Genomic DNA, 16,850 nt, shown 5'->3' on the forward strand with positions numbered 1-16,850 from the left:
GTGTGAACGCACTACGGAGTGAATGAGTCCACAGCAGCTCTGTGCCCGCTGCCTGTTGCTCAGTGGGCCTGTGTGGATTCATGGAGAGACTTGCAGGCGTTGTGCTCTGCAGCGCAGTGGAAAGGCTCACGTTGCCGCAGCGCCCGCCAGCCCTACCAGCAGCCTGGCTGTGTTGCCATGGCGACCAAATTTGAGCAGTGTCTGGCTCTCTCTCCCTCTATCCTCCTAGCTTTCTCTCTCTCTCTCTCTATCTCTCTCTCTTCTCTCATAGCTCACCCCCCCCCCCCCCCGCATGCGTTTTCTTTTCTCTCACTTTCTCTCTTTCACATCTCACAGCCCCCCCCCCCCCCCTCCAATATTTTGTATTTTCTCTCTCCCTCTTTACAGCTCCCCCTCTTTCTCTCTCACTCTTTCTTTCTATCATGCTACTCACTCCCCCCCAACACACACACACACACACTCTATCACAGTGGCAGCCAATGGAACGGCGCCATCCAATCAGACACGTTTGCATAACGAGCTTGTTATGCAGAGGCCTGTGGTTGCAGAGCTGGTGCTCCAGCACCCGTCTAGACAAATCTCATTTATGCAGAGAGAGAGAGAGAGAGAGAGAGAGAGAGAGAGAGAGAGAGAGAGAGAGAGAGAGAGAGAGAGAGAGAGAGAGAGAGAGAGGTTGGGGGATGGGAGTGGAGATGGAGAAGCAGAACCACAAAGACAAGGTGGACCTGTGCAACAAGCTCGCTGTGGCCCAGAGTTCAACATCACACACACATCACAGTACCAGTGAGGACACTGGCAGCAACAAAGAGGGTGTCTCTACTTTGAGAGGGCAGAAAATCAGATAAGTGCTGATAACGTAATCAAATTAGATGCTTCCACATAATGGCTCAGCCTCAGGGAGATTTCAGAGTGTGCGCACAGAAAATGAGCAAAGACGTGGATATTCAATAATATAAATCTGGCTCAACAAGAAGAAATACTGCCGTAAAAACACTTTGTGGTTCCAGAGCAACAACCTCGTCTCTTTCTCAGGATTCAGCAACAGCTCTGTGTTGACTCACAATCCTTGAGAGGATACTAAACTTATAAAAACAAGACAGAGGCTCATCTTAAAACCGACTGTATTTCAGCAAAAATAATAAAGCGGCAAGGATCTACCGCACGGCTTCATGGATGTTTTATTGCGGCCAAACTGCAGCCTCTTCTTTTTCCAATAAATTTAACTGCCTTCTATAAACTTATATTCCCTTGATTTAGTAGATTTAGTAGATTTATTTTTGATAAAACGGAGACAGAACATCCCTTCATGTCCACATAGTTGCTATGTTTCACTGCAGACGAGAGAAAGAAGGCCAGTGCGTCTCTCCCTGGCTACCGTTCCTCCCGCCAGTAGCTCTGACCTGAGACTGGGATGTGCCACTGACAGTCTCTGACCCCAATTGACTTTCTGGCCCATGTCTGACACCACCCTTTGGGAGTGATTGGAAGTGAATTACAGCAGCGGCTTGGTTTGTCAGTGGGAGAGCAAGAGAGAACCAAATAATAAGGGGAAAGAAAGAAAGAGAAAGATTTGCAGTTCCTGTGACGCAAAGGCAATAACAAAGCGGCATCACGATCAAGGCGAAGTGAGGTGATGCATGCGAGAGGAGAGGGAAGAAAGAGGAGAATACAGAGCAGTGTGTGTGTGTGTGTGTGTGAGAGGGAGGAGAGTGTCAGAGGGAGTCCCCCCCCCCCCCCCTCATTAGCTCAGTGAGACCCGGAGCTCAGTGTTTACCACAAGCAGCCAGTGGGCCGGGTGGCAGCCGGGCCAGCCAAGCTCCTCACAGCACTGCTGGCATCTCCAGCCAGCAGAGGGGAACATCCTGGCTATGTCACTGACACTGTTAAAGCCATCGCCAGCACAGGCGGGAAGCGCACTGGGAATACAGCGAATTCCTGTAAACGCTGAATAAAAACTTCTTATAGCTTCTGGGTTGGGGTTAATTGGCAGGGAAAGCGAACGTAGCCACGATGAGAGTCCGAGCTGACGTCTTACTGTAGTGACGACTGCTGTCCCGCAGCTTCTCTTTCAGCTCACAGTCTGGGTTTACTGATGTTACACCAAATTCTGTAACTCCTTAAATTCGGTGACCTGATTAGAAATAGTTTTCTCAACAAGATCTCTTGTCAGTCAGTCTAGGGTTAAAGTGACTCCAGAGATGACCGGGAGGACTTGTTTGTTAATGCAACGGGCAACAGGAATCAACAGGAAACAGAATATGGTGAAGCACCGGCCTACAATCTCTGATATCATTGACCTCATTTCCAGCTGCAGCAGGGAGCTGTTTTATTATGGTAAAAGAAAAACACCCGCTCTGTATGCTACTGGGCAGATGGGATGGAGACTAAATGAGCACATTGGATAATTTAGCAGCTCACACACCAGACAGCTGAAGTCTCAGGAGTCGGTGGAGACCAAAACAGAGCTAAAAGCAAGGTGAGTGTTGGATTTAGATTTGTTTAGTGGTCAGAAGCACAACTCCCAATGATCCTAATGATGCTTCGTGTCACACGTTCACCATAGAATCATCAAATCAAATCAATCAATCAATCAATTAGGGTTTGTGTGTCCCTTATTAATGATGGCTCATGCCAACGCTACATATTGATTTATAAAGACCATTACTGACTGCACTACACTTACTGTACATCCACAGCTATCCCTGCTGCTCCCAGTGGAGCACTTATCGTGGTGATCTCACCGTTACAAACCTGGTTAAATAAAGTGACCAGTGTTAATGTTGGAAGCGTGGTCAAACCTCTGACCTGTAGTCTAAATGTTGGAAAGTCACTCGGTCACGGCTCTGACTCGCTGTACTTCTGACCTCCAGTCCCCGCCATCAGCGGCGGCACCGCAGGCACAAATCTCCACTCTAAACTGGCCCTTGGTGCCCACGGCTTACACTGGCAGTGACGGCGACACTGCTGCCAACCTCCTCTAAGCCTGAGACAGTCCACCGCCTCTCATTTAGATTACAGAGGCGGTCCGGCAGCCAAAACACACCTTTGATCCAATTGCAGAGGCATCAAAAGAGCAGTGGTTTGACAAATAGAGAGCACAGGGGCGCCGCTTGAGCCGCAAAGCTGCCGTGTCCGAGGTCATGACAGATGGTGTCGAGTGTGCGTTACACCTTACCTCCTTTTTCCTCTTCTTAACTTTGGGCATTTTCCCTTCTATCATCTTTTTGGGCTTCTTCTTCTTTTGTTGTTTGAGGGAGTCGTTGTCAGAGAAGAAGCCGCCGAGGGGTGTGAGGGGAACAGCGTTGCGCTCACCTTCGTCATCCTCCTCTGGAGACAGACACAGAAACATGATGTGATTAGGAACACGATGTAGTACATAAAGTAGTTAAGATGATAAGTTTGGAAATTTGGCGGATGCTGTGGCGTTTGAGGACGGCCAATTCAAGATTGCAATCAGCCAAAAATCTTTAGGCTTTTCTTGACAAATGCCGTTTGGCTCGCACACTCGTGCTGGAGTGGTTTGTTGACGAATGGGTTTGTAGATCGACAGAAAATACCTAAATAATACTTTGTCATTAATAAAAGAGAAACATTTACTGCTTCCAGCTTCTAAAATGTGAGGATTTGCTCATTCTTTCCGTTTTAAAATGTAAATATTCTGGTTTTGGACAGACAAAAGAGTCTACGTGGAGACATCACATTGGCCTCTGGGAAATTGTGATGAATCTGACATTTAACACTAAAGAAGCGATCAAAAGGATATACAGAACGAGATTAATCGATAATAAAAAACAACAGTTAGCTGCAGGTATACTTTGGAAACACAGCAAAGTGAAAAGTCAGTCGTCCTGTTTTTGATCACATAACAATAATGACTCTTTGTCAGACCAACGGGAGAACTTGGCAACAAAAACCTCCCAATCACACCTCATTGAGTGTGGATCAACTTCACCCGTCAAAGCACAAATAGATGGAGTGCCTGCCCTGCCGCTAAATGGGAACTCCCTGGAGGACCACTGAGGTATACTGAGCATATCTTCTGCCTTTAATGCTTGCTGGGACTAAAGCGACCTGCTGCTGGTTGTCAGCTGTACTGTCTCTAAGCTGCTGTGTACCAACGTGCTGACTGCTGAGCGCAGCAGACTTCAGTGGTGCCATAGTGGGTCACAGAGGAGTAAGTAAGGAAGAGAGACAGTCCCAAACAATACATCACTATAAAGACACAAGCAGAGAAATACACGCAGGACGCGACCGCCCCGTACAGGTTGTTCTGATCACGTTCTCTGACGGTGTACCTACCTGCGTGTCTCCCTCACGGTCTCATGCAGACAGACCGGAGGCCGTGATATATGCAGCACATGCATCAGAGTCAATCAGCCAACACCAGCCCTGCAGTCTACCACTCCCCTGGGTAGCTGGAGTGAGAAGTTAGGGAGCAGGAGACACACAAACCTCACCGACCACTTATCCTCTATTTAGCAAAGCTAGCAGGAGGCACACACCACACACACCGACACACACACACACACACACCACCAGTGATTTCAAAGCTTCAATCAGTAGCAGTGTCAGGCTCATTGTGTTTCCTTTGACCACTCGATGAAGTGTGTCACCGCTGCTTTAGTGCTAATTGGGGGTAACGTGTGCTTTATGTGCCCGATAAAGCTGCCAACTGACAACATCCTTCACTGCTAGTTAGAATCAATTCTCATGTAAAAGTGCAGGTAGCAATTTTGGATTAAAAACTACCGAAAACAGCATTTACAGAACTAAAACTCCACAGACGTCTGCACAGATGATTAGTTAGTTGCTGATTATAACCACAGATTATCTATCTACCTACTGTATATCTATATATCTGTATATCTATCTATGCTTTGCCTCCTCCCTGCATCTTTCTGACACACAGATCCACATGCGTCTCGCTCCTTTATTTCTCTTTCTAAATAAAGCCTTGAGTTTGTGTATTCAGTTTCTCAAACAGGGAGCTCTTTTATGTCTCAGATGTATGTAAGTCGCCTGCCAGGCAAGCCTTGCATCCCTCGTAGATGCACAGACGATGACATGGCTCAGATACAGATGGAGACGGGCCTAGATTACAGAAAGCGCACCGTCCGTCACTCTGCGTCTCTTTTCTTTCAATGAGTAAACGATGACTGACAGGTTGACCACACATCGGCGATTAGATACACCACATGATGCCGGACTGTGTATCCCTTGCTCGGTTTTCTGTACAATAAATCGCTCAAACTTGACAGTGAGGATGCGGTGTTACTAGTGTAGGTTTTAAAGTTCAATTAAATGGAGCAGACCAGACCAAGTCCTGTTTAGCCATCAGTGTTGGTCTGTCGATGGTTCAGTCCACGACTTTGGTCCGGACTGAAATATCTCAACAACTGCTGGATGGACGACCATGCCACTTTGTAGAGACATTCATGTTCCCCAGAGGATGAATCCTACGGGCTTTAAGGAGTCCACTGACTTTCCCTGTAGCACCACCACATCCTGTGAAATATGTCAACATCTACTGGATGGATTGGTGGTTGTCTACAGATGACCTGTAATTAATTAGGTCATTATGTGACTTTTTTAAGGGTTTCTGACCAAATACCTGTAAAGCTGAACATGTTCAGTACTGCTGTGTATATGTTTAGTGCTAAGTTGCACATTTCAGCAGGCTAACACGCTAAACTAAGACAGTGAACAGATGCTTAACATCGGCATGTTAGCATTTAGCTCAAAGCACCCCTGTGTCTGACGTACAGCCTAAAAGCTGTGATACTCGTATATATAAAAATCAAACAGATTTATTAAACACATATACAAATGGTTTCCCGTCAATGCACCACATTTACAGGCAGACGCTGTGACAGCAATGCTATTAAAAAAATAATAATAATAAATGAGATGTCTGTGTTTAGCACTTGCATTGCCCTGAAACCTGCCTACAGCAAGTGGCCTGTGAAGTCCCCAAAGGGGAGGCCGTCAGGGGAACGATAATCTTTCTGCTCGGCGAGTTCACCGGGCTGCGCCAGGTGTTGGAAGAGGGGGAAGGTCGCTCAGTCATGTGGCACAGGGAGGTCTGGCACCAGATTCTGTTAGAAAGAGGACCGAAGCACCAATTGGCAAAAGAGCCGTGTGTAAAGTGCGGAGGGATGGCACACACACAGTGCTGACCTTCCTGCAAGGGCTTGGCCACCAGACTGACCCATTAGAAGGGAGATTCATGAGCGACTCCCAAGTGAGGAAGCTAGAGTTTACTGGAAAGCACATTAGCCCTTTCTCTGTTGGCCCCCATGTGGAAATGCCCACTTAATGTTGCCCAGCTCTGCTTGCCACGAAGAAGGAAAAAGAGAGACATATTTTATTCTCTCTTCATCTCTTCAAACACCTTCAGACAAAGACATCCATAGACTATTATTAGGAAATGTAATCATCAAAGTGATGGAAGGATAAAGAGTGCCATTAAAAACATATCTATCACAGACATGCACAAGATCCTAATGTGTGCAATAATAACGCAGATATTAAACTGCTGCACAGCTCATATGCAAATACACATAAAAAAAAAGCATCTTTCATGCACAGGCTTCGTGCACGTGCAGCAGGAAAAAAAATGGTGTCAACTTTCATAGTGAGGGATCCAAAAATAGACCCCTTTCCAATTGGGGATAACATTTGTAGGCACACAAAAGCCCATGATAATCTTTCAATTTTAGGGAAGAACAAAACAATTAAAAGCGAAAACACAATGGAACAATCTGTGACAGTGTTAGCCCCCAGAGTGAAACAAAGGAAATTAGGACAATTTATGTGCCACAACAAATAAAGGCTGTGATAGGATAGCTTTCAGGGGACTGAAGCGCCCCCCCCCCCCCCCCCCCCCCTGGACATGCTTCTACATTGTTGCGTTTTAATTGCATGGCAGCATCTTGATGCCTGGAAAAATGTGACCCGCATTCCTGACCTTGTCTGTCACTTTGGAGCCTGTTGATGGAGGTCTGAGCACTGCTTCCTGTATCAGCAGCAGAACAATGGACTTGCAACACTTCATCGTGGTCAGTGGCGAGGCAAGAACAGAAGACAGCAAAGACTCTTTCAAACAAGACGTAACAAATACAAAAGCGTTGTGTGTGATTGTCTTTACCCTTCGCTACGTATCTTAAGGGTTGACGGTGTTAAAGAGTCCCTTTGATACAGCCAACAAACGTACAAAATTCAAAGCAGACGGAAATCAATTTTGACTGACACATGGAAATGTTTTGATTTTTCTAAACTGGATTACTACTCGCATATCTTCCCTCACCTGCCATAATCAATTGCACCTTTCCTCTCTTATACATGTTTAACCAACTAGCGGGTTATTGGGGACACGCATCAGCGCTCGAGTTCTCCCTCAGGCTATGGCTGGCAGTCATAGATGATGCTTCAATTGCTCAACGCTCCTCTCCGTCTCTCCCCTTCTCTCTCTCTGTCTGTTTCTCTCCATACTTCACACCATGCAACGCAAGCCTGTTGGTTTTAATCTGCTTTATGAAAAACACATTGTGTATATAAGTAAATAGGAAGAAACGGCCAATTTCTAAAACCGTTCCTTTGTTTTAGAAACAGATGATAATGATGTGCCGATGATATGAGCTGTACGGTCATTAATGTATCCCCTTTGTTGTGACAGTGGTACAAAATACAGCAGCATTTGAGGCTCAAGACCTTTATAACGAGCATGAAAAATGAGCAAGCAATGCACCATGGCAACCATGTTGGTGAAAATTATTCATTAGCTTTCATTATTTTGTCTCTACGTGTTCTAGTATCTTTTCAGGAGATAGCCCATGCGTGTTTCTTTGTTTAATCCAGGAAGGATGTCATTTGGACCAAAAACTCTGCTTTTATGTCGTTTTTTTATTCATAAATATTATCACTCAGCAGCAATCAGACGCAGGCCTATGGCTGGAGACAACATCACATTGGCTTTTCACACTCTCAACCTTCCTTTCATGCTCAATCTATTGTTATAAGCATGAAACTTTTCCACATTTGTGAAAGGAAAGAAGAGTACAAAACAGCTTCTTTGCAGTCTTACCCTTGACATCAAACCATGAAATCATTGAACGCTCAGAGCAAGCTGCATGAAAAGAAAGAAAATGTTAATCTATTGATTTCACTAGCCAAACTGACATGGCATAAACATGGCTGGCTTTTCTACCCAGTAGAGTGCACTTCATCACCTCAGCCTCTGACACACTGGAGCAGGAAACAGATCCTTAGCAATTTAGGATCTGGTTTGACTGAAGCTGGCTCCTGGCTGAGCATGACAGACATCCCTGTTAGCAGTTTAAGTTCAAAGACATGGCCGCTCTAGCCTTTAGCTGATCCCACCACTGGTTTATTTAATCACCAGAGGAGCAGAGGGCGTGATGCAGCAGTGAAGAAAATCTTTTACTATTAAGAAAACATCATTTAGTCAACTAGGATTTCCCAAACACATCAGGTGCTTTAACTGTTTCACCAGCAGAATGTCTAGGACAGATTGGGTGCATGGACAGCTGCCATAAAGACTGACTCAACAGCCAAAAGAAAACAAAATGACCACAATTTGGGAAGTCTCTTCTTGTGGATAGGTCATTAATTAGGGGATTTTAACACCCCCTGTGCTTTAATTCGTTTTTAACATTTTAAGGTGTGGAAATGTCATGTAGCCAACTACAATTGGTTCAATGCCCGAGTGGTTGACAGATTAATTTTACAGCCACATGAAATATTGCACACATTTGGCTGGCAATGAAGCCTCCATGAGAACTGAATGAGCTGCGTGTCAAGAATGTGGGTTACAGTTCATTTCACTTAGTGCCCGACCTAGAGCTGAAGGGATGTTGGTGACCTAACCATGGTCATCAACAGTGCAAAAGGCACCAAGCCACACTTGATAAGCACTGTTTACTGTAGCCTACACGTGGCTTTCACACATCTGCGGCCATGCAGTGCTAGAAAAAAACATTTAAAGTTAGAGCAGCTTTGTGATCACAAGTGGAAACAGCAGCAGCATCATCTATAACAAAACGAACACGGATGTTGTCACTGTAGCCCATTTCTACTTAAAAGCATATGCACACATTAATTGAGAAACATCATAGCAGACACTGACACAGCACCATATATATTGTCATGATTTTTAAAAACAGCTCTCTGAACCAAACTTGTGTTTAAGGTAGATTCACTTGTACACGCATGCAGCCTGTGAGAGGAAACAGCCTACAGAAAGCATGCAGCAGGGTTCTCATCATGCCCCTAAATCAGGCTGGATGTGAGGACAGCCGGAGGCAAATCCAAAAAACCCGTTCCCACCTTTAAGACACTAGGTCGTGCAAAAAATAATAGCATGACTCTGCTTATTGCACCCCACCCCTCCTCTCTGGTCTCAGGAACGCAGGACAAACCCTTTTCCCCGCATTCAAGGCGTAGCGGCGCAAAATAATCTGAAGGACACCCCGCCTCCCCCCTTTCCCTCACCTGGCATATCGTCTTCAAAATCCATGTCGTCTTGTCCCTCGTCTTCATTACTCAGCGACCCCGGCATCTTTATCTCATAGCCCCCAAACCCCTTTTAGACTGAGAATACTGAAAGTTAACCCTCCAGACGCCGCAGCCCAGTCTCTTTCTTCACCCAAAAAAAAAGAAATGTATTCGTCGCTCAGTTTAAAAAACAAACATTTTTTTTAATTTTTTTTGCAGTGAATCTGGAGCTTTCTCTCCACGAGTAAAAAATAAAAAAACATTTATAATTATTTTTCCACTGATCTCTATCCAGGTCTTCCAGTCTGAAAAATAAGAAAGACAAAAATGGAACACACATGCCCAGATTGTGACGTCTGGTCTGTTGCCATGACGATGCATCCCATAATTTCACCCACAACTAGTTAGTCATGCTCGCTTAGTTACCACTTTAACTAGTAGTGTGCAAAAAAAAAAAAAAAACACAGCGCGAGGCGACGCCATGTGCCGCTAATAGGCGGATACAGTACCGCGCGTGAGAAGTCCGGAGAATAAGAGCGAAACTTCTGCTGCTTCACTGTGTTTACTGCACGCGCCGGGCTGCAGGGGGGAGAAACACCCTTCAGCTTTAAAAAGGGGAACATGCGTGCCAATTTATTTATTTATTTTAGTTCTAATTTCCTCAAAATCAGTTTCTTCATTGTGCAAACTTCCACTTTGTCCTGACACGGAAACATAGACAAGTGCAGGCTGACAGCTGCACGCGGAGAGCAGCCCTGACTGCCAGTGGTCCAGCTGTTGTCAAGGTTACCACAGCTGTAACACAGGATGCCCCACAGAGAGCACGAGCGTCAACTTTACATAACGTATCACAATACACACATCAAAAGCTGGACGTCAATGCGCGTGCTGCAGTGACGTTTTAGTTTTAAAAAGTGGAGCTCATTAATTCATTAGCACCAGCTTAATTATTTTAATTTCTTTACCATAATGCACGTTATTTACTTTATTATTTAGATTATAATAAGCTTTGCTGGCTCATATTTCTGTACATAGGGCACCAAAGTAAAAAAATATATACATTTTATTGGACATCCCAAGTCAGGTAAATAATAATAATAATAATAATAATAATATAATAATAATAATAATAATACATCTTTAAAAGAATGACAAAAAACCCTAACATTTTCTAAAAATGAAAAATCTAAATATTAATACTCTTCTTTAACTACTATAAAAAAAACAGCAATACTCTGCCATTTCTTTATAAATAAATATGACAACAAATTTTCTTCTCTTTAGAAATTTTATTTAAATTGGCATGAAGTTTAATCTTCATCCTCTTCCTCTTCCTCATCCTGGTTGATCTGGAAGTAGCGCAGCTCATAGCTCTCCTTGGTGTTGGCCACGACCCTCAGCCAGTCCCTGAGGTTGTTCTTCTTCAGGTACTTCTTTGTAAGGTACTTCAAGTACCTGCAAGAGATGAGGAGAAAAGGGAAACAGTCACAGACATTAGTCAAAATTAGATAATATTTATAATTTATTAATAATTACTTTGAATCTGCACCAGGAAGTCTGCAGTGTTTAAATGTGCTCAGAAAAACAGGTGTGGAATAAAAAATGACAAATACAACTTGAGAAATATCTGATAAACCTGTAGTAATAATAATTATAATAATAATAAAGATATAATTCAAGGGTGAATCAAGTGCTATGCATTTGTATTTTGCATTATTAACTGGTAATGTTTTCCAGTCATAATATTAAGTGCTCCATTTAAGAATAAAAGTGGTAGAGTCACCCTCTGGTGGTGGTGTTCATAGCTTTCTGATACAGAATGTTTGAAGTCTTCATGCAGAATTTATTAATCTGTTTAAGTTTATGCAAATTCATGTTCAGGTGTATCGTTATAGATACACACAACATTTCGGGTACATTGATTTTGGTGACCTCTTGACTTCTTTGTATATTTTTAAATCTCACAAGTTCATTGTTGACCATCAAAGTAGCAGAACATTGGGGTGATTTTTAGGCACACCAAGGCAGAAGTTTATTATAGTCCCGTTCCCCCCCCACCCCCTCTAATATTAGTAGTACAACCACATATACACGCATGCAGTTAAAAATAGATTTTGTTTGTGGTTGATCTTACTCAATAGCAACATATCTTTCCAAAAAACACCACTATCCCATAAACTCAGACATTTTGACAGGTCACTGTAGGAAAAGCAAAAGTGTAAATAATAAAAGTGCTGCTTTGGTTTCAGTGCATGCTGGCTCACTGTAGCTGTCACGGCTTACTAGGACACTTGAAAACAACAGAGCCGTCGTCAATGTTATTAGTAACACCTGCACTTTTTCTTTCTGGACAAATCAAAGTGTCTGCTGTGAAAAAAGCCTTTATATTTTCTCTTTCCCTTCAATATAGAGTAGCTCCTGATGAAAACATTGTTCAATGCTTAGGGCACCACAAACAAAATTCCACTTCCATCGATTCAAGCTGGTGACAAGCGTCTGAAGCAAAGATCTCAAAACACTTCTAGATGTACAACCAAAACCTGCAAGATACCACCAAGAAGGTACGACACTGTCGTGGGATTTTTAAAGTTTAAAAGTAAAATGTTTAGTGTATGCATTTCTTTTACTTCCATTTTTTCTTTACCGCCTCCTGTGGACAGGCGTTTTAAAATAGCGTTTTGCTACAAACGCCAGACAGTGCATAAACTAATTTTACAATTCTAATGCTACTGTGATTTCTATATCAAATAAACATTCAGAATAGTTGCTTCCCATGATTTATGGAAATCATGTTATAACATCTTCATTACATGTGGGGTACAGGCAAAGATGGAAGTAGATTAAGTTGAGGATGTTATGTTAAACATTTTTTTAAACATTTTAGGCTGTTTTTACCTCCTCACACAGAAAATAGCTAAACACAGCTTTCATGAAGAGCTAAACCTTTTACAGCACCATTTAAAGTCTGCATGGGTGCGTTCTCCGAAGATACATTTCAGGTAGAGTATCACTATAATATAATATGATAATAAAAGCTATAACTTTATGTTTTAGACTAGTTGTGTGTTCAGTAATATTAAATGAAATTCACAACATTTTTCAATGGGATTTTGCTTTCTCCTCTCTTCCAGTTAACTGTACATGGTGGACATTCTAATCATTAAGATGCTCTCGTAGACTTGGACAAACAACCCTTTAATTAGGCATGTATGTTTCTGTCACTAAGCATGTGTGAGGCACAGTGCAGCGTCCTTTTAGAGAAAATCTATTGAAAGCAAGGAATGCCGTTACACATCAAGATGCATGCTGCAGTGTCATTTTTAATAATTCTGCTCTAAAAGAGGCGTGTTCCTTATTTCGCTCTTTAGTAAGATTTAACACACTGAAGTTACAATTATGCATTAACTACATTAACTAGTTATATGGAGGCCCTGCGCTACAGGTTTGGGAATCACTGTATTAGAACATGTAAAAACACAAATTTCAGTCACTGTATATTACAAGTCTGGTAAGTGCAGCATTGCATTTTGTACCTCTTGGAGAAGGGAACTTCAGAGTTCACTGCAATTTTACTCTTGCTTCTTTCAATGGACACCACACCACCGCCAAGGCTTCCAGCTTTGCCGTTAACCTTGATGCGCTCCTGCAGGAACTGCTCCTGCAAGTGCAGAGGACACAACAAGAGTTGGTATACATAAACCTAAACAGAACTGAAAGAATTCAATAAAAAATCATAACAAATGGTTTGATGTACAGTTAAATGTCTTACAGTAGGAACAGGTGACACATTGTGGTTGACATCTCGCTAGCTTTCATTAATGACCACACTGGATAAGTGTCCTTTCCATTCCTCCACATTGACTTAATCATAACCCATAGAGATTTCGCTGATGTGAAAGCAGAGTTTAACACTCAGGCAGCTGCTGCACTTGACAATATGTCTTTAAACTGGCCTACTCACAAAGTTGGCGGCGTCCATGATGCCATCCTCAACAGGGTGAGTGCAATCCAGGGTGAACTTCAGGATCTGCTTCTTCCTCTTCCCACCCTGCTTCCTAACCACCTGCTTCTTTTTCTGGCTCTGGAAATGAGAGGGTTACTTAAACTTACAAACAACCATCATAGCGTATGTACGTTTAAAACCAACAAAATGAACATTAAAATAACTTCAAATATCATAAGTGACTGGCAAATATGTTTCCAAGGGGTGTACGTGACACATTTTAATGTAAAGACCTCAACAGGTTTTATTACCCATAAACCCTTAGTAACGTTACCGATTGTACCGTTAGCTACCATTAGCATTATCGCTAGCCAAACGTGGCTTTAGCATTACACCGTAAACAAAGCTACAAAAAAAGGCTAAAACATTCGTGGCTGTTGTATTTCTGTACAATGACCACATACACTTCCGTGAGTGCAAAAAAAAGTTGAAGTACATCGTCTCTATACAGTTTATTTGGTCATGTTACTACTCACAATCGGGGCCATGGCGCACACATTCAGCAAAAAGGAAGGAGCGAAGGCTGCGCAGGAGCTATAATACCCAGCCGCAAAATCGATCGCATCTATTTATCTGGAATCGATTAAGCAAAGTGCAAGTATAGTGCTCTAGCTTAAATTTAAAGCTACGTCGATGCTAATTATGCGTAACTAGATAAGTAAATATAACATTTAAATAAAACACGTTGTCAATAACTCATAAATGGGTCACCAACTGTTGAAAAAGGTCAAACTTTATCTTATTTACTGGCCAACTGCGACCAATCAAAACATGTTTAGTGTTGTATGTGTAGTTTAGCTGCTGTTTCAGCAGATTGTTTGATGGATAGTTGCTTTATTTATTTTGTATTCATACATACAATTTGAAGTTACAGGAACAGTGCACAATAATAGATAAACTGATAATATAACTGATATCAAACATCTCAGTCAATATTGGTATCGCTTCATTTTACATCTCAATTTACTAATAATTTCTAAAAATGTTTCTTGTCAAGGATTATGTTGACAGACATGTTCCCAACACTTCCAATAAATCACTTCCAATTCATTATTACTTTGACCTAGGATGTCAGCTGGAAATTAAAAATTATTTAAATGTTTCTGCAAGTAAGCATACATTTCAACATAGCCTATATGGAGTATAAACCTTCCCATAATAAGATAATAATGAATTGTTATCGATTTAAACTGAGCAGTTATTTCAAAGACACATCTATTTTCCCTAATAATTAACACCAAATTACATAATGATTGGAAATTAGGCTATTTGAAGACTTGAAGTTACCCCTTATCAAATGTACATGTTCTCACATTTTTACTCTTGAATTAGATTTGGATAACACCTCTATTTTTCTAGAATTATACTATTGCTTTTATGCAACATAACAAAACTAAGCTTCATAATGTAACAAAAAACAGAGTTTACAAAGTGCTAAGAAGGCATTAAATAATGTGTAATGTGTTGCAGCAGATGAAATCATTTGCAATGCTCTAATTTCCACCTCTTTCCCTCCGGTCACCCTACCTTAGAGTTCAAGACGTAACACTAGCGTGACATTAGAAATAGAACAACTGTATTTTTAATCTCTATGGCACAGCAATATTAAATATCCCTTTTGCACTTTGGCAACACTTGGAGGCTGGCATGAGGTTAGTGCTGCCAGCTGCCTGGCGGAGGGACCCCATCGGCCTACTATTGAAGAGTTTCTGCATTGCTGTCATTCCTACTGGGGGTGGCTGATAGCACCACTGAAAGGTAAGACAGTGGCTCTCTGCTTTCTGTAGACTAGTCTACTGCATTTACAATATGATTTGTTGGCTGGATATAATGTTGGTGCTGACAATGTCTTTGATGTTATATATTTGCCGTGTTTGAATCGTGTGTTGTCACTGAATCCCCGGGCAGTCATTACACATCTGACAAGGTAAGAGACGAAGAACAAAAACAGCTTGTTTGTTCCAATTAACATCTGACTCTCTTGATCAAAGTGTTGCATGACATGTGTCTTAGTCTCTCTTTTAATTAGTGGAATATTTGGCTCTTAACACATGCTAAAGCTTAGTGATGTGATGATGTAACTTTTTGAAACTTGTCAATCAAGTGATATTCTCACAGTGTTTCATTATTCACTCTGTTTGCAGATGGCAGGAGGAATCTTCACCAACTTGGATAACCTGTGTAATGTGGACTGTACTATTGTCCATCCCCTGATGTGTCACCTGTGCCATGAGCAGTACCAGTCCCCGTGTTTGTTGGACTGCTACCACATCTTCTGTGCCCGCTGCCTGCGAGGCCGGACTAATGACAACCGTCTCAGCTGCCCCCTCTGTGGGTAAGAGAAAGCACTGGGAGGTTGATCAGGGCCAATTTAGATTATCGATCTTGAAAGCAATGATAAACCTGGTTTTTCTCCACACTTTCCAAGGAAAACTTCCTGTTTTATATGTATGCAACAAGGGGGAGAAAAATCCCTCATAGATACGAAGGTTTAAACTAAAAACGGACACCGTGTTTCATCTGCGTCGGATACCCGAGCCTGGATATCACACTCAGCCATAAATCCCCAAACAAACCGGAGATATTGTGACGCTGAGTAATGAGCAGGTGATCTCAAGCTGCTCAAACACGATTAAGCTGTTTCAATTAGTGAATCCCCTGTAGGGTCAAACACTTGTGTATAAAAAAACAAATTCTTCCCACAGGCTCCAGTTTTGGGCAGCGTCGCTCAAAGGGATTCGTTCCACATAAGTTGATTAGTACATTGGTTTGGTTCGTGCAGGAGATTTGAGGCGAATCCCATTGGTTTCAGAGAGCATCAAGTCTCTCTGGTTTTAGGCGGCTGCTCAGTGGCCCATTGCTGGCCTGGTCTGGGCAGGGCAGGCCTGAGTGGCTGGAGCAGCTGCAGGGTCATCCCGGTCTCTCATTTAGTCCTCGTCCCCAGCGGTCAATAGGGCCAGCAAGTTCCTCTAAGACCAGTCACACAGCAAACAAAGCATACTGGTATTTGGCACCAGTGCCAGCAGCTTTGGGCAATCAAGAGCAGTCACATGATACCAATCCATTTCATCCCGTATTAGGAGTGACTCATGGTTACTAGTCACCTTCATGTCTGCAGTACTAACTTTCCCCCATCAAAGCACTCAGGGATGTATAGAAAAGGACGTTTACTGCAACGTGATTATAACAGCAATCTTTTCTACTGCGTCAGAAACAATGTGACCTAGATTATTTTTTTAGAGTCCTCTTGTGTGTGAATGCAGAGAATTAAACGAGGATGAGTTCTCTGTCTCTGCATTAGCCTCACCTGCTCGTCTCATGTCCCTTTATATAC

The 16,850-nt window shown here is 42.5% G+C and overlaps 2 protein-coding genes across 4 annotated transcripts in view; both read right to left on the reverse strand.

The window, feature by feature from the left end:
- Positions 1-9,898, reverse strand: part of chd5 (chromodomain helicase DNA binding protein 5) — a 37,920-nt gene extending 28,022 nt beyond the window's left edge. For all 3 annotated transcript variants that reach the window (XM_029431404.1, XM_029431403.1, XM_029431405.1), the window contains exons 1-2: positions 9,511-9,898; positions 3,176-3,327 (exon numbers count right to left, since the gene is read on the reverse strand). In XM_029431404.1, coding sequence (XP_029287264.1) covers positions 3,176-3,327; positions 9,511-9,577 — 219 coding nt within the window. In that variant the 5' untranslated portion in view covers positions 9,578-9,898. The remainder of the gene's footprint in view (positions 1-3,175; positions 3,328-9,510) is intronic.
- Positions 9,899-10,782: 884 nt separating this feature from the next.
- On the reverse strand, positions 10,783-14,124 carry rpl22 (ribosomal protein L22). Its single transcript, XM_029431752.1, has 4 exons — positions 13,993-14,124; positions 13,475-13,594; positions 13,047-13,171; positions 10,783-10,968 (listed from the first exon to the last, which is right to left on the reverse strand). The coding sequence occupies exons 1-4, from the start codon at positions 14,002-14,004 to the stop codon at positions 10,824-10,826; spliced, it is 402 nt and encodes a 133-aa protein (XP_029287612.1). The 5' UTR covers positions 14,005-14,124; the 3' UTR covers positions 10,783-10,823.
- Positions 14,125-16,850: the final 2,726 nt, after the last annotated feature.

The sequence above is a fragment of the Cottoperca gobio genome, chromosome 5 (assembly GCF_900634415.1).
Source record: "Cottoperca gobio chromosome 5, fCotGob3.1, whole genome shotgun sequence".
In the NCBI taxonomy this organism is placed as follows: Eukaryota; Metazoa; Chordata; class Actinopteri; order Perciformes; family Bovichtidae; genus Cottoperca; species Cottoperca gobio.